The sequence below is a fragment of the Megascapheus bottae genome, chromosome 20 (assembly GCF_031878675.1).
Source record: "Megascapheus bottae isolate mThoBot1 chromosome 20, mThoBot2.hap1, whole genome shotgun sequence".
In the NCBI taxonomy this organism is placed as follows: Eukaryota; Metazoa; Chordata; class Mammalia; order Rodentia; family Geomyidae; genus Megascapheus; species Megascapheus bottae.
Window position 1 is genome coordinate 26772496 of NC_143528.1, and position 21860 is coordinate 26794355.

The following is a 21860-nucleotide window of genomic DNA, read 5'->3' on the forward strand; positions in this document are numbered from 1 at the left end:
TGTAGATTCAACACCACGCTCTTCCAGAAAGTGGGGGGAAATAGCTCCTTCTATGCGACTTCTTTTCCACGTATACTCCTTCCCGCTGCCGAAGAGGAGTTCACATAATTTTAATTGCCATCCTGGCTGTGAATACACAGTAAATAGTTACAAAGATTGTGTGGCGAATCTGAAAGGGCGAGAACGGAAATGGTTCTTCTTTCGGGCCGGCTCCACACGTCACTTCCGGCAACAATAGGAAACGTCAAAACTCCGGCGGTGGGCATCCCTGCCTTGTGGCTGCTCCGAGTTCGCGGGGGCCTGGTGCTCTTCCGGGTGCTTTGGTGTCCAACCTCACCTCCCGAACTGCACCAGTCAGATCCGGACTGGCTTCTCCATGGCCCGGGCACCCGTTCCCGGCTGAACAGTTTTCTGCTTGGTGAAAAGCTCGGGTGCAAAGGCCGAGTCGTCGCGGCGGCGGTGGAGATCGCAGGTCGCTCAGGTACCGGTGTCGGCTTAGACCATTTCTGACTTCTCTTTTCTCTTTTTTACCTGCACAGTCTCATTTTGGTGTTTTTTTTTTTCCTCCTCGGAAGTAAATACAACCTGGCGCTTGACACTTGGTAGAAACTGACAGACCTGATGGAATTTACGACCAATGACAGTGCGCAGCATGTTGATTGACAGCCGTGATGGCTTGTTAAAAGGAGGAATCGGTATCACGAGGCGGGACTGGTTGAGTTTCTAGGCCATTGAAGAATAGGTCAGCTTGGCTGTCTCTAGGTAGTGACCCTGCCACTCCAAAAGAAAGCCTACACACAACTAGGGTTACTTGCATCGGGTCCAGGTGTTAGTTGGGCCCCCTAAACTGGAGTTTGGGGGCATTTTTATTTTTATTTTTTTACTACTCTGGACTAATATGAATCAAGGCACATGGAGTGCCTTGTTACTGGCTACAGTAGTCAAATATTGATTGGAAAGTTGGCTAGTTCTTTAGTCTGGCTTCTCTGTCTTGACTCTAGCCTCTCACGTGACAGGTGCTTATATTGTTTGTTGGGTGAAACTACAGGAATCCCAGTTCTCTCATTTGTTATGGTTTATACTTCCGTCTTAGACTCTGTGTATTTGGTAATTTAACAATTGACCTACTTGTTTTATAAACGATTTTTTTTACTTTTAAGGATGCTGTTTCTCCTCAAATTAATAGATAATAACCTTTATTGGCAAATGTAGCCAATTTGTTGTTTCAGCTGTCGGTTTCCTATTTATTTATTTACCTATTTATTTAGTTCTTGATTTATTTTGCTTAAGATAGTCTTACTGTATAACCGAGACTAACCTGGACCTTGATGTTTAGCCCAAGCCAAACTCTAGATCTTCCCCATGCAGAGTCAGGAATGTTAGGATTAAAGGAACGCTAGCAAGGGCGGGAGTGTTGCCTAGTAGTGGAGTGCCTGCCTAGCATGCACGAAGACCTGGGTTCGATTCCTCAGTACCACTTATACAGAAAAAGCCGGAAATAGCTCTATGGCTCAAGTGACAGAGAGCTAGACTTGAGTAAAAAATGTCCAAGGACAGTGCCCAGGCTCTGAGTTCAAGCCCCAGGTCTGTCAAGAAAAAAAAAAAAAGGAATGCTAGGATTAAAGTCATCACATTCAGTCTCACCCCCATTCCACCCTTTTTTTAATTTGGAGTTTACTAACTGTATTTCCAAAACAAAATATCTTCCACACTTGCAAATAGACCAGGTCTCAGTAGTAAGAATAAATCAATTTTATTATAATTGTGAAACTTTTATTTTTGTCCAATTACTCTGACAGTTTGTCTAAGATACTTCTTTAGTGATCTATGGATCACTAACAAATTACCTCCAAATTTAGCCCATCTTAAAACAAGAAACTTCTCCATTTCTGGGGGCCAATGATTGTGGCCTCGTTTAACAGATTGGTCCTTGGGGTTTTTTTGTTTGTTTGTTTTTGTTTTTCATGTGTTTGCAGTTCAACTGTAGTTAGGGTTTGTGATCTAGTCTTAAGGTTACTGATGTGGAGTAGGATATACTTCCAAGTGCATTTCCCCTGTTGTGGGTAGACTGAGATTTTCCACCACATGGGTCCCTTCTTCCTGTGATGAGAGTCAACTTCCTCTAATGCATGCAATACAAGAGAACATCCTAAACCTAAAGATTTTACAACCTAGTCTCAGACATAATATCCCATTACTATTGTTCTTAATGTACTTGTAACAACTCTTTAAGTCCAACTCAAAATAGGAAGGGAGAGGATTACACAGAGTGAGAATCTCAAGAGACAAGGATCTCCGGGTGACACTTTTGAGCCACCTGCTGTACATTTCCTGGCTAATAACTTGGGAAAGAAAAACTGAGAAAAAATATGTCCAACAGAAGTGCATTTAGACAAGGAAAAATGCTAGATTTTATAAAACTAAGCAAATGTATATTAGCTTTATCTCCAAGGAAGAAGGTTTTTTTCTGTCTTTTTCTAATTATCTGAAGAGGCAAATATCATTTTTTGTTTATGTTTCATATCTTTCTTGAAACATTGTGTATGAGAGGCAATATTCATGCTTTATGGTCCTCATGAGCAAAGTGTGTCACAATTTGATTTTGGGTTTTTTTGTTTGTTTGGTCTTTTCTCCTAGGGGCTTGGCTACTGTCCCTGAGCTCTTCAGGTCAATAATACCACCCTACCCCTTGAGCACAGACCTACTTCTATTTTCTAGTGTTTAATTGGAGATAAGAGTCTCACAGACTTTCATGCCCTGCCTGGCTTTGAACCTTGATCCTCAGATCTCAGCCTCCTTAGTAGCTAGGATTACAGGTGTGAGCCATGGTGCCAGCTATAATTGGATATATTCTTATTCACTGCCCTTTTATATATTGGATTGGTCAAGATAGGGTGTAGTGGTTCATGCCTATAATCCCAGCACTTCAGAGGATGAAGCAGAAATATTTCAAGAGAGAGCAAAGGATGGGTTGTAGGGAGGAAGTTTTGAAAGCTTGTTTGGCTGGCCCTCTGATCCTTTGGGTTTTTTTTAATTGTATTTTATTGTTGGGGTGATGTACAGAGGGGTTATAGTTACATTTGTCACATTACCTCTGATCCTTCTAGCCTGACTTTTTGCTTGCTTTTTTAAAAATTATCTTTTAATTTAATTTAATTTGTATTGTTATTATAAATGTGATCACAGAAGGGGTACCTAAGTCAGATAAAATGTACATTTCTTTTTGAACAATGCTACTCCTTTCCTCACTCTCTTCCAGTTTTTCCCTCCTGTTCCCACCCATAAGTTGTATAGTTCATTTTCAACAATGTGTACTGAGTACTACTGCTGCATTTGTCCCACCATTTCTTTGTCCCCCTCTTATACTCCCCAAACAAATTAATAAGCAAATAACATAAGAGGAAAAGAAAAATAACAACAAAGGAAAAATCTCTTATTTCCATTTCCTGGAGTTTATTTCAATCAGTATTATTTTACAAGATCAATGCACATAGATATTGTGCCTTTGTGCCCTAAGAATATCTTTCTCATTCTTATTGTGTGTGAATGCTTGGAGACCTTTATAATTTATCATGTCCCACTGTGTATGTATATATATGTATTTTTTTTACCATCGAGTGTGTCTGCTTGTAGATTTATAGATACATTCTAGTTACCACAAACAAGTAAAACCAAGCAACTAAATTCCATTGTGTGTGTGTGTGTGTGTGTGTGTGTGTGTGTGTGTGTGTGTATTACATTTTCTTTATCCCTTCTTCCACAGAGGACATCTGGGTTGACTCCATATCTTGGCCATGGTAAACCGTGCTTCAGTGAACTTACGTATGCTGGCAGCCTTAGTGTGGTCATATTTGTGGTTTACTGCATAAATGTCCGGAATTGCTGCATTAGATACAGAATCCCATAGATTCTTTACCTATGCTAGTCTTGGAAGTTTGATACTCTGTATCTCAGCCTTCTGAGTTGCAAAAATTATATGTATGAACCAATGGCTCCCAACTAAAGATTGATACGTATTTTGAGGAGTTTTTTAAGATAAAAGTTAGGAAGGTGCCAAGAATAAGCACAGGTAGAATGAAAAGGTGATAGTCATTGTGTTAATTTGATCAAATTGGGATTAATGAAATGTCATATAGATGTATTTTGAATATTTCTTTTAAGCATTATTAACTGGAAGATACTGTCTTCTTTTTCTCTGACCGACTATTCAATACCCACACAGCTTTTGTCAGCAATCCATATAACCTCTCTAGAACTAAAGGTACAATCTTCAGGGTTATGACCTGGTTTGGGCCATGACCCAGTGTGAAATTGCCTATATTTCTTCTGGTTTATCTCTTATATCTCAGGTGCTTCCCATACACCTAAATATAACAAGTCTCCCTTTGTAAATTTCTGGCCTTACTTCTTTCCTGGGTCCTGGAAATCACTGCTCAGCGTTTTGTGTGTGGATTTCACTGTTTTGAATACCTCACATAAGCAAGATCATGCATTGTCTTGACTGGTTTGTTCTAATGTAAGGGTGACATCTTAACAATACTGTTTTCTAATTCATTAATACTGATGGGTTCTCATCTATTTATTGTATTTTGCATTTCTCTCAGCACTACAGGTTTCATTGTAAAATTATTTTGCATTCTTGCTGAATACCCAAGTATTTTCTTTTTATTGTAAATAGAATTATTTTCTTAATTTTTCTATTCAGATTGTTCATTGCTAGGTACTTAGTGGTGGACTTAAGTAAGAAGTATAATTTAAAATGGTAGTGATGAGAAGTATGAAACATTTATTTGCAATTTAAAGCAAACAATTGGAACATTTCTTACAAAAAATCTGAAGAAATTAAATATGTTTAATATTTTCTAGTTTTTATTTTTACATTGTTTACAACAATACCAAAGGACAAAATCTTCAGAAAACAAAGTAATATGGTAAACCTATCTGAAATTAAGTAAAAATCTACAAATGGTATAGCTTTTTAGGAAGGAAAACTACTCTTGTAGGAACAGATCTTTAAATTTAATGAGTGGGGGCCTTTTTATGTGTTTAATGCACCTTGTCACCTCATGGTACTTAGCTATTTCCCCTTTCTTCTTAGAAAGACCTCCTCATGGACCTGGCTTTCTTTCATTTCTCTGAAATTTTGACAATGTGATTTGTTATCAGGGTATTTTTTCTTTTAAAGATTTGTCTATCTAAATGACTTCAGTGGTCTGTTTTTGGGGGGATATGAAGAAATAAAATGCCAGGGTACAAATTTGATGCTAAATGTATCATAGAAATTATTTTGTCAGAAACTCTCCCACATCCTTATGCCAATAAATAATATTACTTTATACAACCTAAAGTTGTTTAAAACCTAAAATAACCAAACATCAAGTTGGTACTCTACTCAAAAGCACCAAAAAATTCATTTTAAAAGTCTGTGAAATTCCTTACCTTTAAAACTGAGTAAAATTTGTTTGTGAGATAATTCTTTTGTATATGTTTCAGACTTTTATCTGAGCTTGGACATTATTAACACATTCTCATGTTTACATAAAGAAATATTGAAGAAAACTAGCTATTCATAATGACATACTTAAGTGAGTTTAGTCATATGCCTGTCAGTCATTACATACCAATGATTTATCACTGCTTGTTCAAAAAGAGCTTTATAAACCTCAAACAAAAGTAATCAGGTAGTTTGCTTTAGACCTCATTACTTCCATTTCATCTTTCATTGTATGGATTTTATATAGATAAGCAGTATATAAGCCATTCTTCGTTACATCTAGCATGTGCCATCTGAAATGCGTAATGTCAAGGAATTACTAAAAGGATTAGTACAGTTACCCTTTGTTATGCAATATATTATTTGGTGTTTAACTTATTGTATAGGGATGTTTTGACTAAAACTGCTTACTATTCTGCAGATACATTTAATAATAGATATACAAATGCTCTAAAGAAGAGCAAACATTAGTCTCTTTTAGAAATGAAATGATCTATTGGAATTAATACAGCAAGTCTTACCAGTTTTAACACAATTATATGTGATAGAGTTTTTTTTTGTACCAGTAATTCAGGGCCTGACACTGTCCCTTAGCTTTTCCTCTCAAGGTTAGTGCTTTACCACTTTGGCTCACATGTTGGTGGTTCATTGGAGATAAGAATTATATAGACTTTTCTGCCATGGCAGGCTTTGAACTGGGATTCTCCAATCTCAGACTCTTGAGTAGCTAGGATTACAGTCATGATCTATCAGTGCCTGGCTATTGCTAATGTTTATTTTGTAGTGGTCTTTAGGTATGAGTTTCTATGTTCTGTGCTGCAACAGAATTTTTTAGACTAAACTGTAGTTCTTTTTTTATTGTAATTAGTAAAAGGGTTACATGATATTTGCCAGATAGAAGGTGCATTAATTCACATACATTGATACCCTTTCACATGTCTTGGTACCCGTTTCCCTCCCCCCCACACCCCCCACCCATCTTGGTTTTCCCCCCTTCCCAATCAAATTTCAAATAACCAAATACAAATAAATTCAATATATCAGATAACAAAGTGAGATACTATAACAATATGAGATAACCAAGGGACAGCAAAGGAGATGAGAGACAACATAGTACATTAAGGACAACAATCATTCGTTATATGGCTTTTGTTTCAATATCCTGGAGGTCCTTTCAATTAGTTTCATACTATATGGCCTTATGTATCAAGATTTTGCTCTATTGCAGATCTCTGCTAGTAGAGCCCAAGGTTTCTACTGATTATGACAAATGAGGGAAACCATTGAGCCTGAGTTCCTTTGAGTCTGGCTTACTTCACTTAATATGATCTTTTCTAAGTCTTTCCATTTCCTAACAAATGGGGCGATGTCATTCTTTCTGAGAGCATCATAGAATTCCATTGTGTACAAATACCACAACTTGTTGATCCACTCATCAACTGAGGGACATCTAGGTTGGTTCCATATCTTTGCTATGGTGAATAGTGCTGCAATGAACATTGTTGTGCTAGTGAATTTAGTATGCACTTGTTTCTGGATGGTTGGGTAAATGGCAAGTAGTGGAATTGCTGGGTCATAAGGGAGTTCTATGTTTAGCCTTTTGAGGCACTGCCACACTGCTTTCCATAGTGGTTGAACCAGTTTGCACTCCCACCAACAGTGTAGTAGTGATCCCTCCTGGCCACATCTCCTCCAGCATCTGTTATTATTCGTTTTCCTGATCCTGGCCATTCTAACTGGAGTGAGGTGGAATCTTAGAGTTGTTTTGATTTGCATTTCTTTTATGACCAGAGATGTTGAGCATTTCTTTATGTGTCTATAGGCCATTTTTGTTTCTTCTTCAGAGAAAACTCTCTTTAAGTCTTTGGCCCATTTTTTAATGGGATGGTTGTTACTTTGGAGATTAGTTTTGGAGTGATTCAATTTTTTGAGTTGTTGATATATTTTAGATATGAGGCCTTTGTCCGTTGTTTGGTTGGTGAAGATCTCCTCCCACTCTGTAGGCTTCCTAATTAGTTTACTAGCTATGTCCTTTACCATACAAAAGCTCTGCAGTTTAATGCAGTCCCACTTATCCAGCCTTTCTCTGATTTGTTGTGATTCTTGGTCCTCATTAAGAAAGTTTTGACCTGTGCCAAGGAGGCCTAGTGTATCTCCTATTCCTTCCTGTAAAGTTTTCAGTGTGTCAGCTTTTACTTCCAGGTCTTTGATCCATTTGGAGTTAATTCTAGTGCAAGGTGACAAAGAAGGATCCAACTTTAGTTTTCTGCAGGTGCTTAACCAGTTCTGCCAGCACAACTTGTTGAAGAGGCTGTCTTTCTTCCATTCTATTTTTTTGGCTCCCTTGTCAAAGATTAGGTGGCCATAGGTCTGTGGTTTAATATCTGGGTCCTCAGTTCTATTCCATTGGTCTTCAGGCCTGTTCTTGTGCCAGTACCAAGTTTATGTTAAAAGCTCTGGAGAAACTAGGAATCCATGGAACATTCTTCAATGTAATAAAGGCTGTGTATGAGAAACCCACTGCTAGTATTATACTTAATGGTGAAAATCTAAATCCATTCCCTCTAAAATCAGGAATGAGACAAGGATGCCCACTCTCTCCACTACTCTTTAACATAGTACTAGACTTCCTAGCCAGTGCAATAAGGCAAGAAGCAAGCATAAAGGGGATCCAAGTAGGGAAAGAGGAAATAAAACTATCCCTCTTTGCAGATGACATGATCCTGTATTTAAAGAATCCTATAGACTCTACTCCCAAGCTCCTTGAGCTGATTCAAAACTTTGGAAGAGTAGCAGGCTATAAAATCAACCCTCAAAAATCAACTGCCTTCCTTTACGCCAACAGTGAGAGGAACGAGGCAATAATCAGGAAAGAAACTCCTTTCACAATAGCCTCAAAGAAAATAAAGTACCCAGGAATTAGCTTAACTAAGAATGTAAAGGACCTTTTTGATGAAAACTTTAAAACCCTAAAAAAGGAAATTAAAGTAGAATTAAGGAAATGGAAAAACCTCCCATGCTCCTGGATTGGAAGAATCAACATTGTGAAAATGACAATCTTGCCAAGGGCTATCTACAAATTCAACGCAATACCCATCAATATACCAATGGCATTATTTAAAGAAATAGAAGAGGCAATTCAAAATTTCATATGGAATAATAAAAGACCCCGTATAGCAAAACGCTTCTTAGCAGAAAGAACAGCGCTAGAGGAATTTCAATTCCAAACTTTAGACTCTATTACAGAGCTATAATTCTGCTTTTCAAATTTTTATATTAAAGAAAATTGAGACAGCTTTTACATTTTTAGCCATTAAAAGATAATTCAATGAATTATTTTAGTTAAGATTCATAGAAGCTATATACATTAAAAGTAATTTTCTCTATTTTGATTTCTTTTTTTTTTTTGCCAGTCCTGGCAGGCAACTTAACCACTAGGCCAAACTCCCGGCCCCAGTAATTTTCTCTATTTTGACAAAAAATTTAGAACCTTACTTGATATATTTAAGGCCACATAAAACAAGATTATAGAATAAATTCACTTCCTCTTTGTCAGCATCAAAAAAATAATCCTACATTTCTCTAAAGCAGACATGAAGTAGTCTTTATTTTCTAATTTCAACATAATAAACTAGAAAGTTATTTAAAGAAAATAAAAAATACTTAAATATTTACTTTTAGATTTTTTATTTGCTTCTCCACCAAGTTAAATTAAGTCAATACCTAATAAATTATTGCTGTTAACAATGATTATTGCTAGTTGAATGGAAATAAATACGTACAGAATTTAAGAGATTTAAATAAAACTTACTAAGATATGTAAAATATAAATAAAATAATTTCCTTCGATTATATTAGAAACATTATTTGAAGTTACCTAAATTATCTCAATATCATCTGACTTGTTGTGTTCTTGCTTATTCATTTTAGAGCATTCATTAAAGACTGATTCTGCTTTAAAACTTCTTTGGGGGGGGGGGGAGGGCGGGCGTTTGGCCTAGTGGTAGAGTGCTTCCCTAGCATGAACGAAGACCCGGGTTGGATTCCTGGGTACCACATACATAGAAAAAAGCCAGAAATGGTGCTGAGGCTCAAGTGGTAGAGCTCTAACCTTGAGAAAATCTAAGGACAGTGCTAGGCCCTGAGCTCAAGCCCAGAACTGGCAAAAAAAAAAAAAAAAAAAAAAACTTCTTTGCAACATAGAATATAGTGTAGAGTGCTTGCCCGATATGCATTAACCCTTGAATATAAGCCATAACACTACAAAGATAACAACAAAATAATTATAGTGGTTAAAAACAGTTTTGTTAGCCAGGCTCATGCCTATAATCCTAGCTACCCAGGAAGCTGAGATCTAAGGATTAAGGTTCAAAGCCAGCCCGGGCACTAAAATCTGTAAAACTCATCTTCAATTAACCACCGGAAAACTGGAAGTGGCGCTATGGTGCAAGGGGCAAGGCAGTAGCCTCGAGCTGAAGAACTCAGGGACAATACCCAGGTCCAGAGTTCAAGCCCCATGACTGACAAAGAAGGAAAGGAAGAAGGAATGAAAGGAAGGAAGGAAGGAAGGAAGGAAGGAAGGAAGGAAGGAAGGAAGGAAGGAAGGAAGGAAGGAAGGAAGGAAGAAAGAAAGAAAGAAAGAAAGAAAGAAAGAAAGAAAGAAAGAAAGAAAGAAAGAAAGAAAGAAAGAAAGAAAATATCACTTCCATACCATAAGTTTATTCCTTTCAAATGTACAATTCTGTCTTCTAGTTTTGTGTGTGTGTTTTGAGAAAATTGTGGATTATAGTAGTGAAATATATACAGATAGATCATCCATATAGTTTAACTTCCCTGTTAACATTTTGTAAACCATAATGTAATATCACAGCTAAGATATTGGCATTGATACAATCTACCTACTTTATTTAGCTTTTAGTCTTGTTTTTGTGCAACCTAGTTATATGTGTATATAAAGGTCTGTTTAGATTTATATAATTAACTCTATAATCCAGATCCAGAACACTTGAGACACTGCAGCAATCTTTGGTGATATGTTCTTTTTCTGTTTTTTATTTTTCTTTGTCAATACTGGGAATTGAACTCTGGCCTTGCACTTACAAAGCAGGTAATCTACCAATATCTTGTTCTTTATGCTCAGCTGGCCTACAATCCTATGTTGTATGCCTGCTTACCATTGGCATATTTTCTTTCGGTAAGTAGTTGGTGTCTTTTGCCCATTTTAATGGGTTTGTTCATTTTTTAAAGATTTCTAATGATAGTGTGTAAATGCCAGGAAAAGTATATCTATGGTCTGTGATTGACCTTATTTGCCAAATTCTGGTTTTGCATATATTGTATCAACCTATATATTTGCTAGTTGCTGCTATTTTTTTCCCTAGTAAGAGTTAGTACTTCTAAAATAACTTAATTTAGGATCAGGATTATGACTTCAGATTATTAAGTCCAAAATAATCAAATGAACTCTAGAATGGAGAAACAAAGCAAAAGTTATCAGAAATAGAAAGAATGGATACAAATCGACCTTTTACTGTAAACTTCCTATTACAGGTCATATTCTACAATGTTATTTAAATATAGGATAAAAATTTGAATTTATTTACAAATAACAAAATGGTTTATTGACTAATCAGAGTCAAGAATAACTGCTACATCTGTGATAGTGAAATACTGAAAAATATTACCTAAGGAAATAGCATTATAATCTAAGTATAGGTGACCATGATAAGAAAAACAAAATAATCAGAGTCTGTGTTGAAAGTTCAATCTAGATATCTTTTCACTTCAAAGGCTGCTTTCTTCCCACAAGAGCAGTAGTCTCAAAAATCAGAGATGTCTGAGATTAACCATAAGGTATAAACAGTGACAGAAGTGAAAGAGATGTGAACTGGTGGTGAAGAAACAGATGGTAAAACATCTCTGCCAGCAGGCTTTCTAACTGCTCTGGGTATGTGGTTTGTTGGTTAAGAATAAGCGCTTTGGATCAGATAGACTGAGTTTAAACTCTAAATCTGTTTGCCAACTACGAGATGAGTGCTTGGCACAAAGTATTAAGTTCATAGCAAAAACATAACATTACCGCTTAATATTTATGTTATTGTATAAATATTACGTGCTTTATGTGCATGGCCAGAAACTGGAAGGACTAAATCATACACCAAAAATAGTGCATGAATTTGTTTTTTCTCCTATCTTGATGTCAAAGAAATTATCCGGCCAGATGCTGGTGGCATATGCCTGTAATCCTAGCTACTCAAGAATATCATGGTTCAGAGCCATCCGGGACATGAAAGTCCATGTGACTCTTTTTTTTTTTTTTTTTTTTTTTTGCCAGTCCTGGGCTTGAGCTCAGGGCCTGAGCACTGTCCTTGGACTTTCTCAAGGCTAGAGCTCTACCACTTGAGCCTCAGCACCACTTCTGGCTTTTTTCTATGTATGTGGCACCGAGGAATCGAACCTGGGTCTTCATGCATGCTAGGCAAGCACTTTAACCACTAGGCCAAACTCCCGGCCCCTCCATGTGACTCTTATCTCCAATTAACCACTAGAAAACTGGAAGTGGCTCTGTGGACCAACGTGCTAGCCTTGAGCTGAAGACCCTAGAGACAGCATCCAGGTTCAGAGTTCAAGCCCCATAACCAACAAAAAAAGAAAAGAAAAGGAAAGAAATTATCTGATCTTAAAAATAAAATTTCCTTCAGGCCAGGAGTTTGGCCTAGTGGTAGAGTGCTTGCCTAGAATGCACGAAGGCCTGGGTTCGATTCCTCAGCACCACATACATAGAAAAGGCCAGAACTGGTTCTGTGGCTCAAGTGGTAGAACACTAAACTTGAGGAAAGCCAAAGGACAGTGCTCAGGCCCTGAGTTCAGTCCCCAAGACTGGCAAAAAATAAAATAAAATTAAATTAAATTAAATTTCCAGCTGGAAGTTTGGCTTAGTGGTAGAGTGCCTGCCTAGCATGCACAAAGACCCAGGTTCTATTCCTTGGTACGCATGCATAGAAAAAGCCGGAAGTGGTGCTGTGGCTTAACTGGTAGAGTGCTAGCCTTAGAAAAGCCCTGAGTTCAAGCCCATGGACTGACAAAAAATTTTTTTCCTTTTTAAGCATGGCAAAAATTCCTAATTTAATATTTTGTTTTTCTTATCAGGGTCCCCTATACTTAGATTATAGTGCTATAATGCTATTTCCTTTGGTAATATTTTTCAGTATTTCACTATCACAGAGGTAGCAGTTATTCTTTTTTTATTGTAATTAGTAAAAGGGTTACATGATATTTGCCAGATAGAAGGTGCATTAATTCACGTACATTGATACCCTTTCACATGTCTTGAGCAGTTATTCTTGAACTCAGAGTTTTTCCAATCTTCATGCTTGGATTCCAAACTATTAGACTTTGGTTACAGGCAGGTTCTAATATTAACCACAATAACTTTTGCTAATTGTTCATCTTTCTATGACTTTCATGGCCTTGGTGATTAAGTGGGAGGAACTATTCTATTCTTTTATAAATTTCATTTTAATTTTTCTGAAATTCTCATGATTCAGTTCACATTATGGACTTTGTCTAGAATACAATATAATTGATGTTTTGTACATCTTAGAGTGTCACATCCTAAGCACATAAAGTATTGTTATCTTTTTTTTTTTTTTCTGCTAGTCCTGGGGCTTGAACTCAGGACCTAAGCACTATCCTTGGGAGCTTTCTCAAGGCTAGTGCTCTACCACTTTAGCCACAACACCACTTTCAGCTTTTTCTGTATATGTGGTAGTGCTGGGAAATCAAACCAAAGACTTAGTGAATGCTAATCAAGCACTCTATCACTAGCCTACACTCATGGCCCTGTCTTTTACCTTTTGTTGAAAACAAAAATGTTAACTTTCAACATCTGTTTAAATTATATTGTCTTATTTTGTGACTAATAAAATTAATACTTGAAGAACTAAAAGTAGATCTTAAACACATGTGTAGTAGTAATATGTGAGGACATACTTTGAGAGTCCATAAACATTCCAGTTATCAAATTCCATACCGCTTCGATTGATAATTGTTGCTTGAATTGTTTTTGTTTCCTTTGGAGGTTGTAAAGTAGTGATTTTTATGACTTCATTATTCTCTGTTTTTAGTAGTTGGTATTGTCTTGTTAAGAAAGAACTTCCCCTGCTTCTTCATTAGCATTTTTATTGAGATTTTATGGAGACCTAAGGATTCTTTGTCATGAAAAAGGTTATAATCCAATCTTATTTTGATTTTCAAACTCTCCTAGATGTGGCCAATAGGATCTTCATCCGATTCACTACAAATGTCTCTTTTGATATTATCTCATCTTGTTTTGACTTGCCTTTATCTCTGTGGACATATAGTTCATGTGTTAGAACACTGCCCCTTGCTAGCCATTAAGATGATCCAAGTGGATTGGAAAGAAGGGGAATAAGAGTGAAAAATGCACCTTTTCACCATGCTCCTATACAGCAGAGCTTCTGTGGGTACCAATTGTTGACAACACCCCAAAATATATAATATGTAGGAGTATAAGATTTTGTGTGTTAATATAAATTAACTTTTGGGCTGGGAGTTTGGCCTAGTGGTTAAAGTGCTTGCCTAGCATGCACGAAGACCCGGGTTCAATTCCTCAGCACCATATATATAGAAAAAAGCCAGAAGTAGTGCTGAGGCTCAAGTGGGAGCCTTGAGAAAGTCCAAGGACAGTGCTCAGGCCCTGAGCTCAAGCCCAGGTCTGGCACAGAAAAAAAACAAAAAACAAAAAAAACAAAAACTTTTTGGGACTGGGAGTTTGGCCTAGTGGTAGAGTGCTTGCCTAGCATCCATGAAGACCTGGGTTCAGTTCCTCAGTACCACATATTTAGAAAAAAAAAAAAAAAAAAAGCCAGAAGTGGTGCTGAGGCTCAAATGGTAAAGCTCTAGCCTTGAGAAAGTCCAAGGACAGTGCTCAGGCCCTGAACTCAACCCAGGGATGGCAAAAAATAAATAAATGAATAAATAAATAAATAAAAATTAATATATATATATAAATAACTTTTACTGTAGTCACTGAAAAGTCAGGTAAATAACAATATTAATTAAATACTAACATTGTATTTCTAGTCAATACTTTAATACAAATCTATTGCACAGTGTAAAAATTCAACCAGGACAAAATGCAACTGTATCATGTCTTACATCTCTTTTAGGTCCAGGATCTTTTCTCTCTCTTTTTTTTTTTTTTTTTTTTGGCCAGTCCTGGCACTTGAACTGAGGGCCTGAGCACTGTCCTTGGGCTTTCTCAAGGCTAGAGCTCTACAACTTGAGCCATAGCAACATTTCCAGCTTTTTTCTATGTATTTGGTACATAGAGTGCATGCTAGGCAAGCACTCTAACACTAGGCCAAACTCCCAGCCCCCAGGATCTTTTTTTATAGCACTGCTGTTGATAAACCTATGCTAATATCAGCAAACCTATGCTAATTTCAGCATGAACAATAGAACATCAGAACATCAATTGAAGTATGTCATGGAAATTATTAAAGTGTTTATCATTTATACTTGATGAAAATCATTGTTCCCAAACAATGAATCAGTTATTAGTCCTATAATGAACTTTATGCATATTACCATTGATACAGCAGCCTTTTACACTGTTAAGGTATTGCTATGATCATTATTTTTCCATATTTCATATGAAAAAATAAAGCTGATGCTCAGAGTCAAAATTTCCCCAATATCTGGAAGTAATCAGTATTCAAACTAAAATCAGTTTGACTTCACAGCCTCACAAACCATGTTCCCTATGTGATTTGCTTAATGCCTTGCAGAATGACTGTCAGATCCTTTTGAAATTTTTTTTATCATTTTTCTGACTTATGGTATTCCATGTCCCTCTCACCCTAAGGAGGATGGGAAAGGGGTTGGAGCATTAATTTTTTTGATTTTCTCCAGAGATTAAATGCATGACTCTTATGAAGGGGGGAAGAATAGTCCCAAAGGATCCTTTATTGTGTAATATTGAAAAATTAAAAATGAAAATTTTCTTTGTTCTATTTGTATCTACATGAGCTCCATTCCCACTCCATCCACATCACTCTTTGTTTTTGTTTTTTAAGAGCCAGCTGCTAGCTTTTCTTCTTTCTACCCTCTAGACGCTTTCTGAATCATGTTATCCAGTACTCAATTTAAATGCTGCTCATTAAAGTCCAGAGCCTAGGGAAATCACTCTGAATTTGTGTTCCCTAGCAACAGCCCTAAGAGTAACAACAGCTGCTTAACCATATGCCCCTAGAAGGATATGCACAGAAATTGTTCTTAAATACCTTGAATCTTGACATGTCTGACATCACGGTGACCACGTTTGATTGCTTACCTTCAGTAGAGTATAAAAGAATAAGTATGACTAAATAAAATGTCAGATGATGTTAGCAGCTAAAATGATTTATATTTTCTTGCTAAGTTAAGAAATACTTTGCTTAAAATTTATTTCTGTGTGATTTGAAATCACATGAAATGTAGCATGCTTCTCAAAACTACTTAGTTTATAATGTAACATGACATATTTAACCAAATGTCAAACTCTACAAATTTTTGATATTATATCATTTTTAATTTTAGGGGGTTAACGTAAGTCAGGTAATGAATAGATTTAGTTTTGAACAGTGTTGTTCCTTCCTTCATTTCCTCCAACTTTTTCCCCTCCCAACCTCCCCCTAGTTGTAAAGTTCACTTCCAACATGGTGACTGTATTATTATTGCATTGTTTCACCCTTTGTCCCTTCCAAATCAGATAAACTTATATACAGAAATCAAAAACAGTGACATCAGGGAATAAACCAAAGGGGAAAGAAGAACTGCAAACAGTACAATTTAAAAAAATAAAAATAAAAACCACTCTGGGGCAGGAGTTTGGCCTAGTGATAAGATTGCTTTCCTAGGATGCAGGAAGACCTTGGTTTGATTCCTGGGTTCTACATACATAGAAAAAGCTGGAAGTGGTGCATTGGCTCAGGTGGTAAAGTACTAGCCTTGTGAAAGCCCAAGGACAATGCACAGGCCCTGAGTTCAAGCCCCAGGACTGGCAAAAACAAAAACAAAAAAAAACCAAACCGTTTCTATTTCTTGAACTTCATTTCGAAAAGTATCATTTTATATGGTCATATGAATGTAGTTACTGAGCTATTGTGGTCCTTTCCTAAGAATGTCCTAGACATTCTAGATATAGTATTGCCTTTTCCAGAGTGTTGTATAATTGTTATCATATCTTCAGATTGGCTTCATTCACTTAGTAATATACATGTAATTTTCTTTCATGATATTTTATAACTTAGTAGCTCATTTTTTAGTGGTAAGTAGTATTCTATTGTATAGATATCATGTGGTTTATATATTCAGCTACTAAGTATATCTTCCTTATGAGCTATGGCAATTACTAATAAAACTGCTATAAACTCTCATATGTAGGATTTTGTGTGTATTCATGTATATGTGTATGTGTGTGTGTATACAAAGATATATATATATATATATATATATATACACCAAGGATTGAGAATGCTAGATCATATGGTAAAAGTATATAGTTAACTTTGTAAGAAACTGCTCAGTAGTTCTTCCTAATGGCGTTGTCATTTTGTATTCCTGTGACTTTACAATGATTTGGTTCAGTTATTGTTTTGAAAATGTAATAGGTATGTAGTTATATCTATTTTTTTAATTTTAGCAAGGATTTATTTCAGTATAAGATGGGTAAAAATTGAGAAAAATAGAAAAACGGAAACATTCCCTGTTTCCCGTGGAAGAAGTGGGAATTAAAGATTCTAAATGGCTCCTTTCTGTATCTTTTATCATTTTTGAGCTAGGCAAATATATGTGGTCATTATCAGTCTAACAACTCCTAACACTGAGACAGTGGTTTAGGGAGGCTAAGATGAGCTAGGCCCACCCAAATGAAAATGACTTTTAAGACTTCCATATGTCCTTTCTGTCTTCGGAGGCTTTAGAAGTTTCCAGATTTTATAACCATTTCAATGAAAAAAATTGAGAAAGCTCCTACTGTTTCTCCTAATCTTGTAATTTAACATTTAAAAGGAGGTACAGCAGGAGGTGCACCACTCTGCTTTTTTAGTTTATTTCCTAGTTTTAATTTTTTAGTTGGTCCTTTTGCAGATTTATTTTTAAAATGCTATTTCCCTGTCTCCTTACCTATTTATCAATCCTGTCTGTTTACTCTCTAAGCAGTCTGGTCTCTTTTAACCTTAAAAGGAGCACAGAGTGGTGGTGGTCAATCTTCTTTGGCTGCTTTGTGTTGAAAGTAGACTGGTGGACCAGCCTAAAAAATGAGAACCAAAATGTCGTTCTTCAATCTAATTTAAGTGCTGCTTTGGGAAATTCATTTGGCAGGAAATTCAGTCGATAGGCTTTCTTATCAGGAATAGAGGATAAGGATGAGAAAATCCTGATCCAAAGTCACTCAAAGTTTTTCTTTCAAATGAAAGAGAAATACAAAAGATAACAATGAAAATCCATCCTTTAAAAGTCAAGTATTTGCCAGGCATACACTCATAGCTCATACCTGTAACAGTAGCTACTCTTGAGGCGGAAGTCTGAGGATTGTGATCAAAGCCAGCCTAGGCAGGAATGACCATGAGACTCTGTTCTACAATTAACCACCAAATCAGAAGTGGAGCTGTGGCTCATGTGGTAGCTAGCTTTGAGCAAAAAAGTGCAGGGACAGGCCCCAGGCCCTGAGTTCAAGCCCCCGGACTAGCATACAACTGAAGGAAAGTGTTTGCTGTATGGCTAATTAAAAATATTTTAAGAAGAATCAGAGGAATGGAAAATCTATAGATTTATTATACTGAATATGCATACCATACACAAAGAACGTATTTAATACATAGTACTACGAGGACAACAACCTATATTCAACTGTTGTCTGTTTTAAATGGTGGTAGTCAGTTCACAGCTATGCTATGTTGAGAGCTTCCTGAAGGGAGATGGTTGGATCTTAAAATCTTAGTGATTCCCAGGAATAAGATACTGTCCTTGGGCCAGGAGTTTGGCCTAGTGGTAGAGTATTGCCTAGCATGCACGAAGACCTGGGTTCAATTCCTCAGTATCCCATATGTAGAAGAAAGTCAGAAGTGGCTCAAGTGGTAGAGCTCTAGCCTTTAGAAAGTACAAGGATAGTGTTCAGGCCCTGAGTACAAGCCCAGGAGAGAGAGAGAGAGAGAGAGAGAGAGAGAGAGAGAGAGAGAGAGAGGGAGGGAGGGAGGGAGGGAGGGAGGGAGAGAGAGAGAGAGAGAGAGAGAGAGAGAGAGAGAGAGAGAGAGAGAGAGAGAGAGAGAGAGAGAGAGAGAGAGAGAGAGAGAGAGAGAGAGAGAGAGGGAGAGAGAGGAGAGAGAGATTGTCCTTGATGAATTTGGCTGTTTTTGTTGTATCTCATTGTTTAATGGGTCGTGGGACTTGACTTCTGGGCCTGGGCACTGTCTCTAAGCTTTTTAGCTCAAGACTAGCACTCTACCACTTGAGCCACAGCGCCACTTCCAGTTTTCTGGTCACTAATTGGAAATAAGAGTCTCATGGACTTTAGTGCCTGGGCTGGCTTTGCACTGCCATCCTCAGATCTCAGCCTCCTGAGTAGCTAGAATTAGAGGCATGAGCCACCGGTGCCTGGCTTATGGAGATTATTTTCTGATCAGGAAAAGGAACACCAAAAATTTACTAATAAAGTATAAGAATATTAGATTCATAAGTTTTTTTACTCATTTTTTGTGAGTTGTTCATTTTCTTCTTGTTAGGTTTTAAGATTTGTTTATATACTTTGTACACTCGCCCTTTTATATATGTTTTGGGTTTTTTCCTCCAAGTTTTCAGTTTGTCTTTTTATTTCTTTGTCTATAGGGTTTTATGGTGGGGAGGGAGTTGAAGGGTTTTTTTTTAATTATTGTTATTATAGTGGTGATGTACAGGGGGGTTACTTTTCCATATAGAGTAGATTTCTTTTGGGACCCTCCATTTAATCTCTCCCAGTTTTTCCTTCCCATGTCCACTCACAAGTTGTGTAGTTCATTTTCAGTATAGTGTCTAACAAGCACTACTGCTTCATTTGTTCACCCTTTTAAATATAGTTTTTAAGCTTAACTACTAATTTAAGAACTGATACCATTTTTGTTGTATTATACTAGAGAAGAAAAGTTTTTTCCGTACAAAAACAAATTTTCCTACACTATAAAATAATGTTATGTATACTCTACTCCTAACACACAGAGACATGTAACATTACTTAATAGTTTTAGCTACTGGAATGTCAAACCGTTCAGTGTGAAGAACAGAAGTTAAAAATTATCCTGCACTACTTTTTTCTGCTTTCATCAATAAGTAACCTAATATAATAGCCCTTGTCCAGACAGCAGTCAATCCCTTACTTGGTACACATCATGCAGGTTACTTCTTTTTTTTTTTTTTTTAAGTAATGAGATAATACCATTGACACTCTTTGAAGTTCTACTCAATTTCTCAGTTTTTTCCTAGGAACAGCAACAATGTCTGGTCACCTGTATTTTGGTTTTTATTTTGTATTTCTGTGTTTTGTCTTCCTGGGTGCTTTAAAAAAAATTTCTTTTCTTTTTTCTTCCTTATTTTGTTTTGAAGTGCAAACTAGATGTTTTCAAAATATCTGTATATAAGGAAATGTAACAGAATCAGTACTGCTGTGGTTGCAGGCAGATGGAGACTTTGGGGAGACTAGAGTACACCTTCTGGTGCTTTTTTCCAGTTACCTCAGAAATCCACAGGGCAGAGAAGAACTAGAAAAATGGTCTGAATTCTGATGATTTTTTTCATTTAAAACAAAAGAGCCAGATAAATTGTCAGTTATTGCTGAGCTATTTATCCTGGAGTTCTAGGTGTCTAATTTATAAGGTTTTGGAATTAGACTTCAGGGCCTATGTTACATTTTATTGCAGTCTACAACATAAGTGTAGACTGGTAAGAATAAACTACAAGTCTGTTTCACAGCTGTTCGGCATCTGGGAGTTTGGTTAAAAGGGACTAGCTTAGCTTAGCCTGAATTGTGATAAAAAGCAGTGTCTGGAGGCCTTTTAACTAAAGTCCTGTGCTCTGATCAGAGTTGCATTTAATACTGGCCCATAAGTCCACATAATTATAATTTGTAAGAGTCTTTAGGACATCAGTAACTTTTCAACTTTACCACATGAAAAATGATTTTGTCACCTGTGGACTTTAGAAGTAGTTAGCAAGCTGCAATGAAGGTGATGATCAGACCAAACATTCCTGAAACTTTCTCTCTCCAAACTTGTCACTTACAATGGTCCACCTATTCTTCATAATACACTACTGCTTTTATTAGGCCTTAATAAGGAATTTTAATTCTGATAAATGAATGCCTCATGTCAGCTTTGTTGTACCTCTGGGAAAGATAGTTTACTTTTTTAATGTCACCCTTATTACACTCTGGCAGGCTTGCAGATGGGTCAAGGGCTGTGGAGAGTGGCCAGAAACCAGCAACTCCAGCAGGAAGGCTATAGTGAGCAAGGCTACCTCACCAGAGAGCAGAGCAGGAGAATGGCGGCAAGCAGCCTTGCTGGTACTAATCACCGTAAACAAGTCCAAGGAGGCATTGACATATACCATCTTTTGAAAGCAAGGAAATCTAAAGAACAGGAAGGATTCATTAATTTGGAAATGCTGCCTCCAGAGCTAAGCTTTACCATCTTGTCCTACCTGAATGCAACTGACCTCTGCTTGGCATCATGTGTTTGGCAGGACCTTGCTAATGATGAACTTCTCTGGCAAGGGTAAGTTAAACCCACCAATATTTGATGTGGATCTCTGAATGTGGTCGTGCTTATTTATTCTTTCATAACATATGTGTTATTAGATAACCTTAAATCCTGGGAAAATAAAGATAATGTTGTCATCACAGTTTGTTTTGATATTAGGAAAAGGAAGGTAGTGGAGTGATGATGGCTTTAGGGTGAGAAGAATATCACTTTATAGTGATGTACATGTTTCAGTTGGTCTAGGTGAGAAATTGCCAGGATAAATATACAAAGTCTTAAAGTTAAAATTCAGTCAGAAAGTTATTCTAAATGAGAAATCGCCAGTACATTTCAAAAATACACAAGATTCTAAAGTTAAAATTTATAGTCAGAGACAAGGAGTCTTAAATTCTGCAGTAGTTCATGCTTTTCACAGGAATTCTGACAAAGAAACCAATAACTTATTCACAAGTGCTATTGTTTTTATCGCTTTCAAACGGAAGTATATATGTGTTTATCTATGTATTTCTGTTTGCCAAAGTTGCTTGCTGGCATAAATCTTAACTGGTAAAACCTTCATTTGTGTGTTTTTCTAA

General features: G+C 36.8%; 1 protein-coding gene across 1 annotated transcript in view; it reads left to right on the forward strand.

The window, feature by feature from the left end:
• The first annotated feature begins 237 nt into the window (after nt 1-237).
• The window catches only part of Fbxo8 (F-box protein 8), a 43668-nt gene continuing 22045 nt past the window's right edge, over nt 238-21860 (forward strand). The window contains exons 1-2 of the mRNA XM_090354184.1: nt 238-481; nt 20964-21300. Of these exons, the coding sequence (XP_090210310.1) occupies nt 20972-21300 (329 nt within the window). The 5' untranslated portion in view covers nt 238-481; nt 20964-20971. The remainder of the gene's footprint in view (nt 482-20963; nt 21301-21860) is intronic.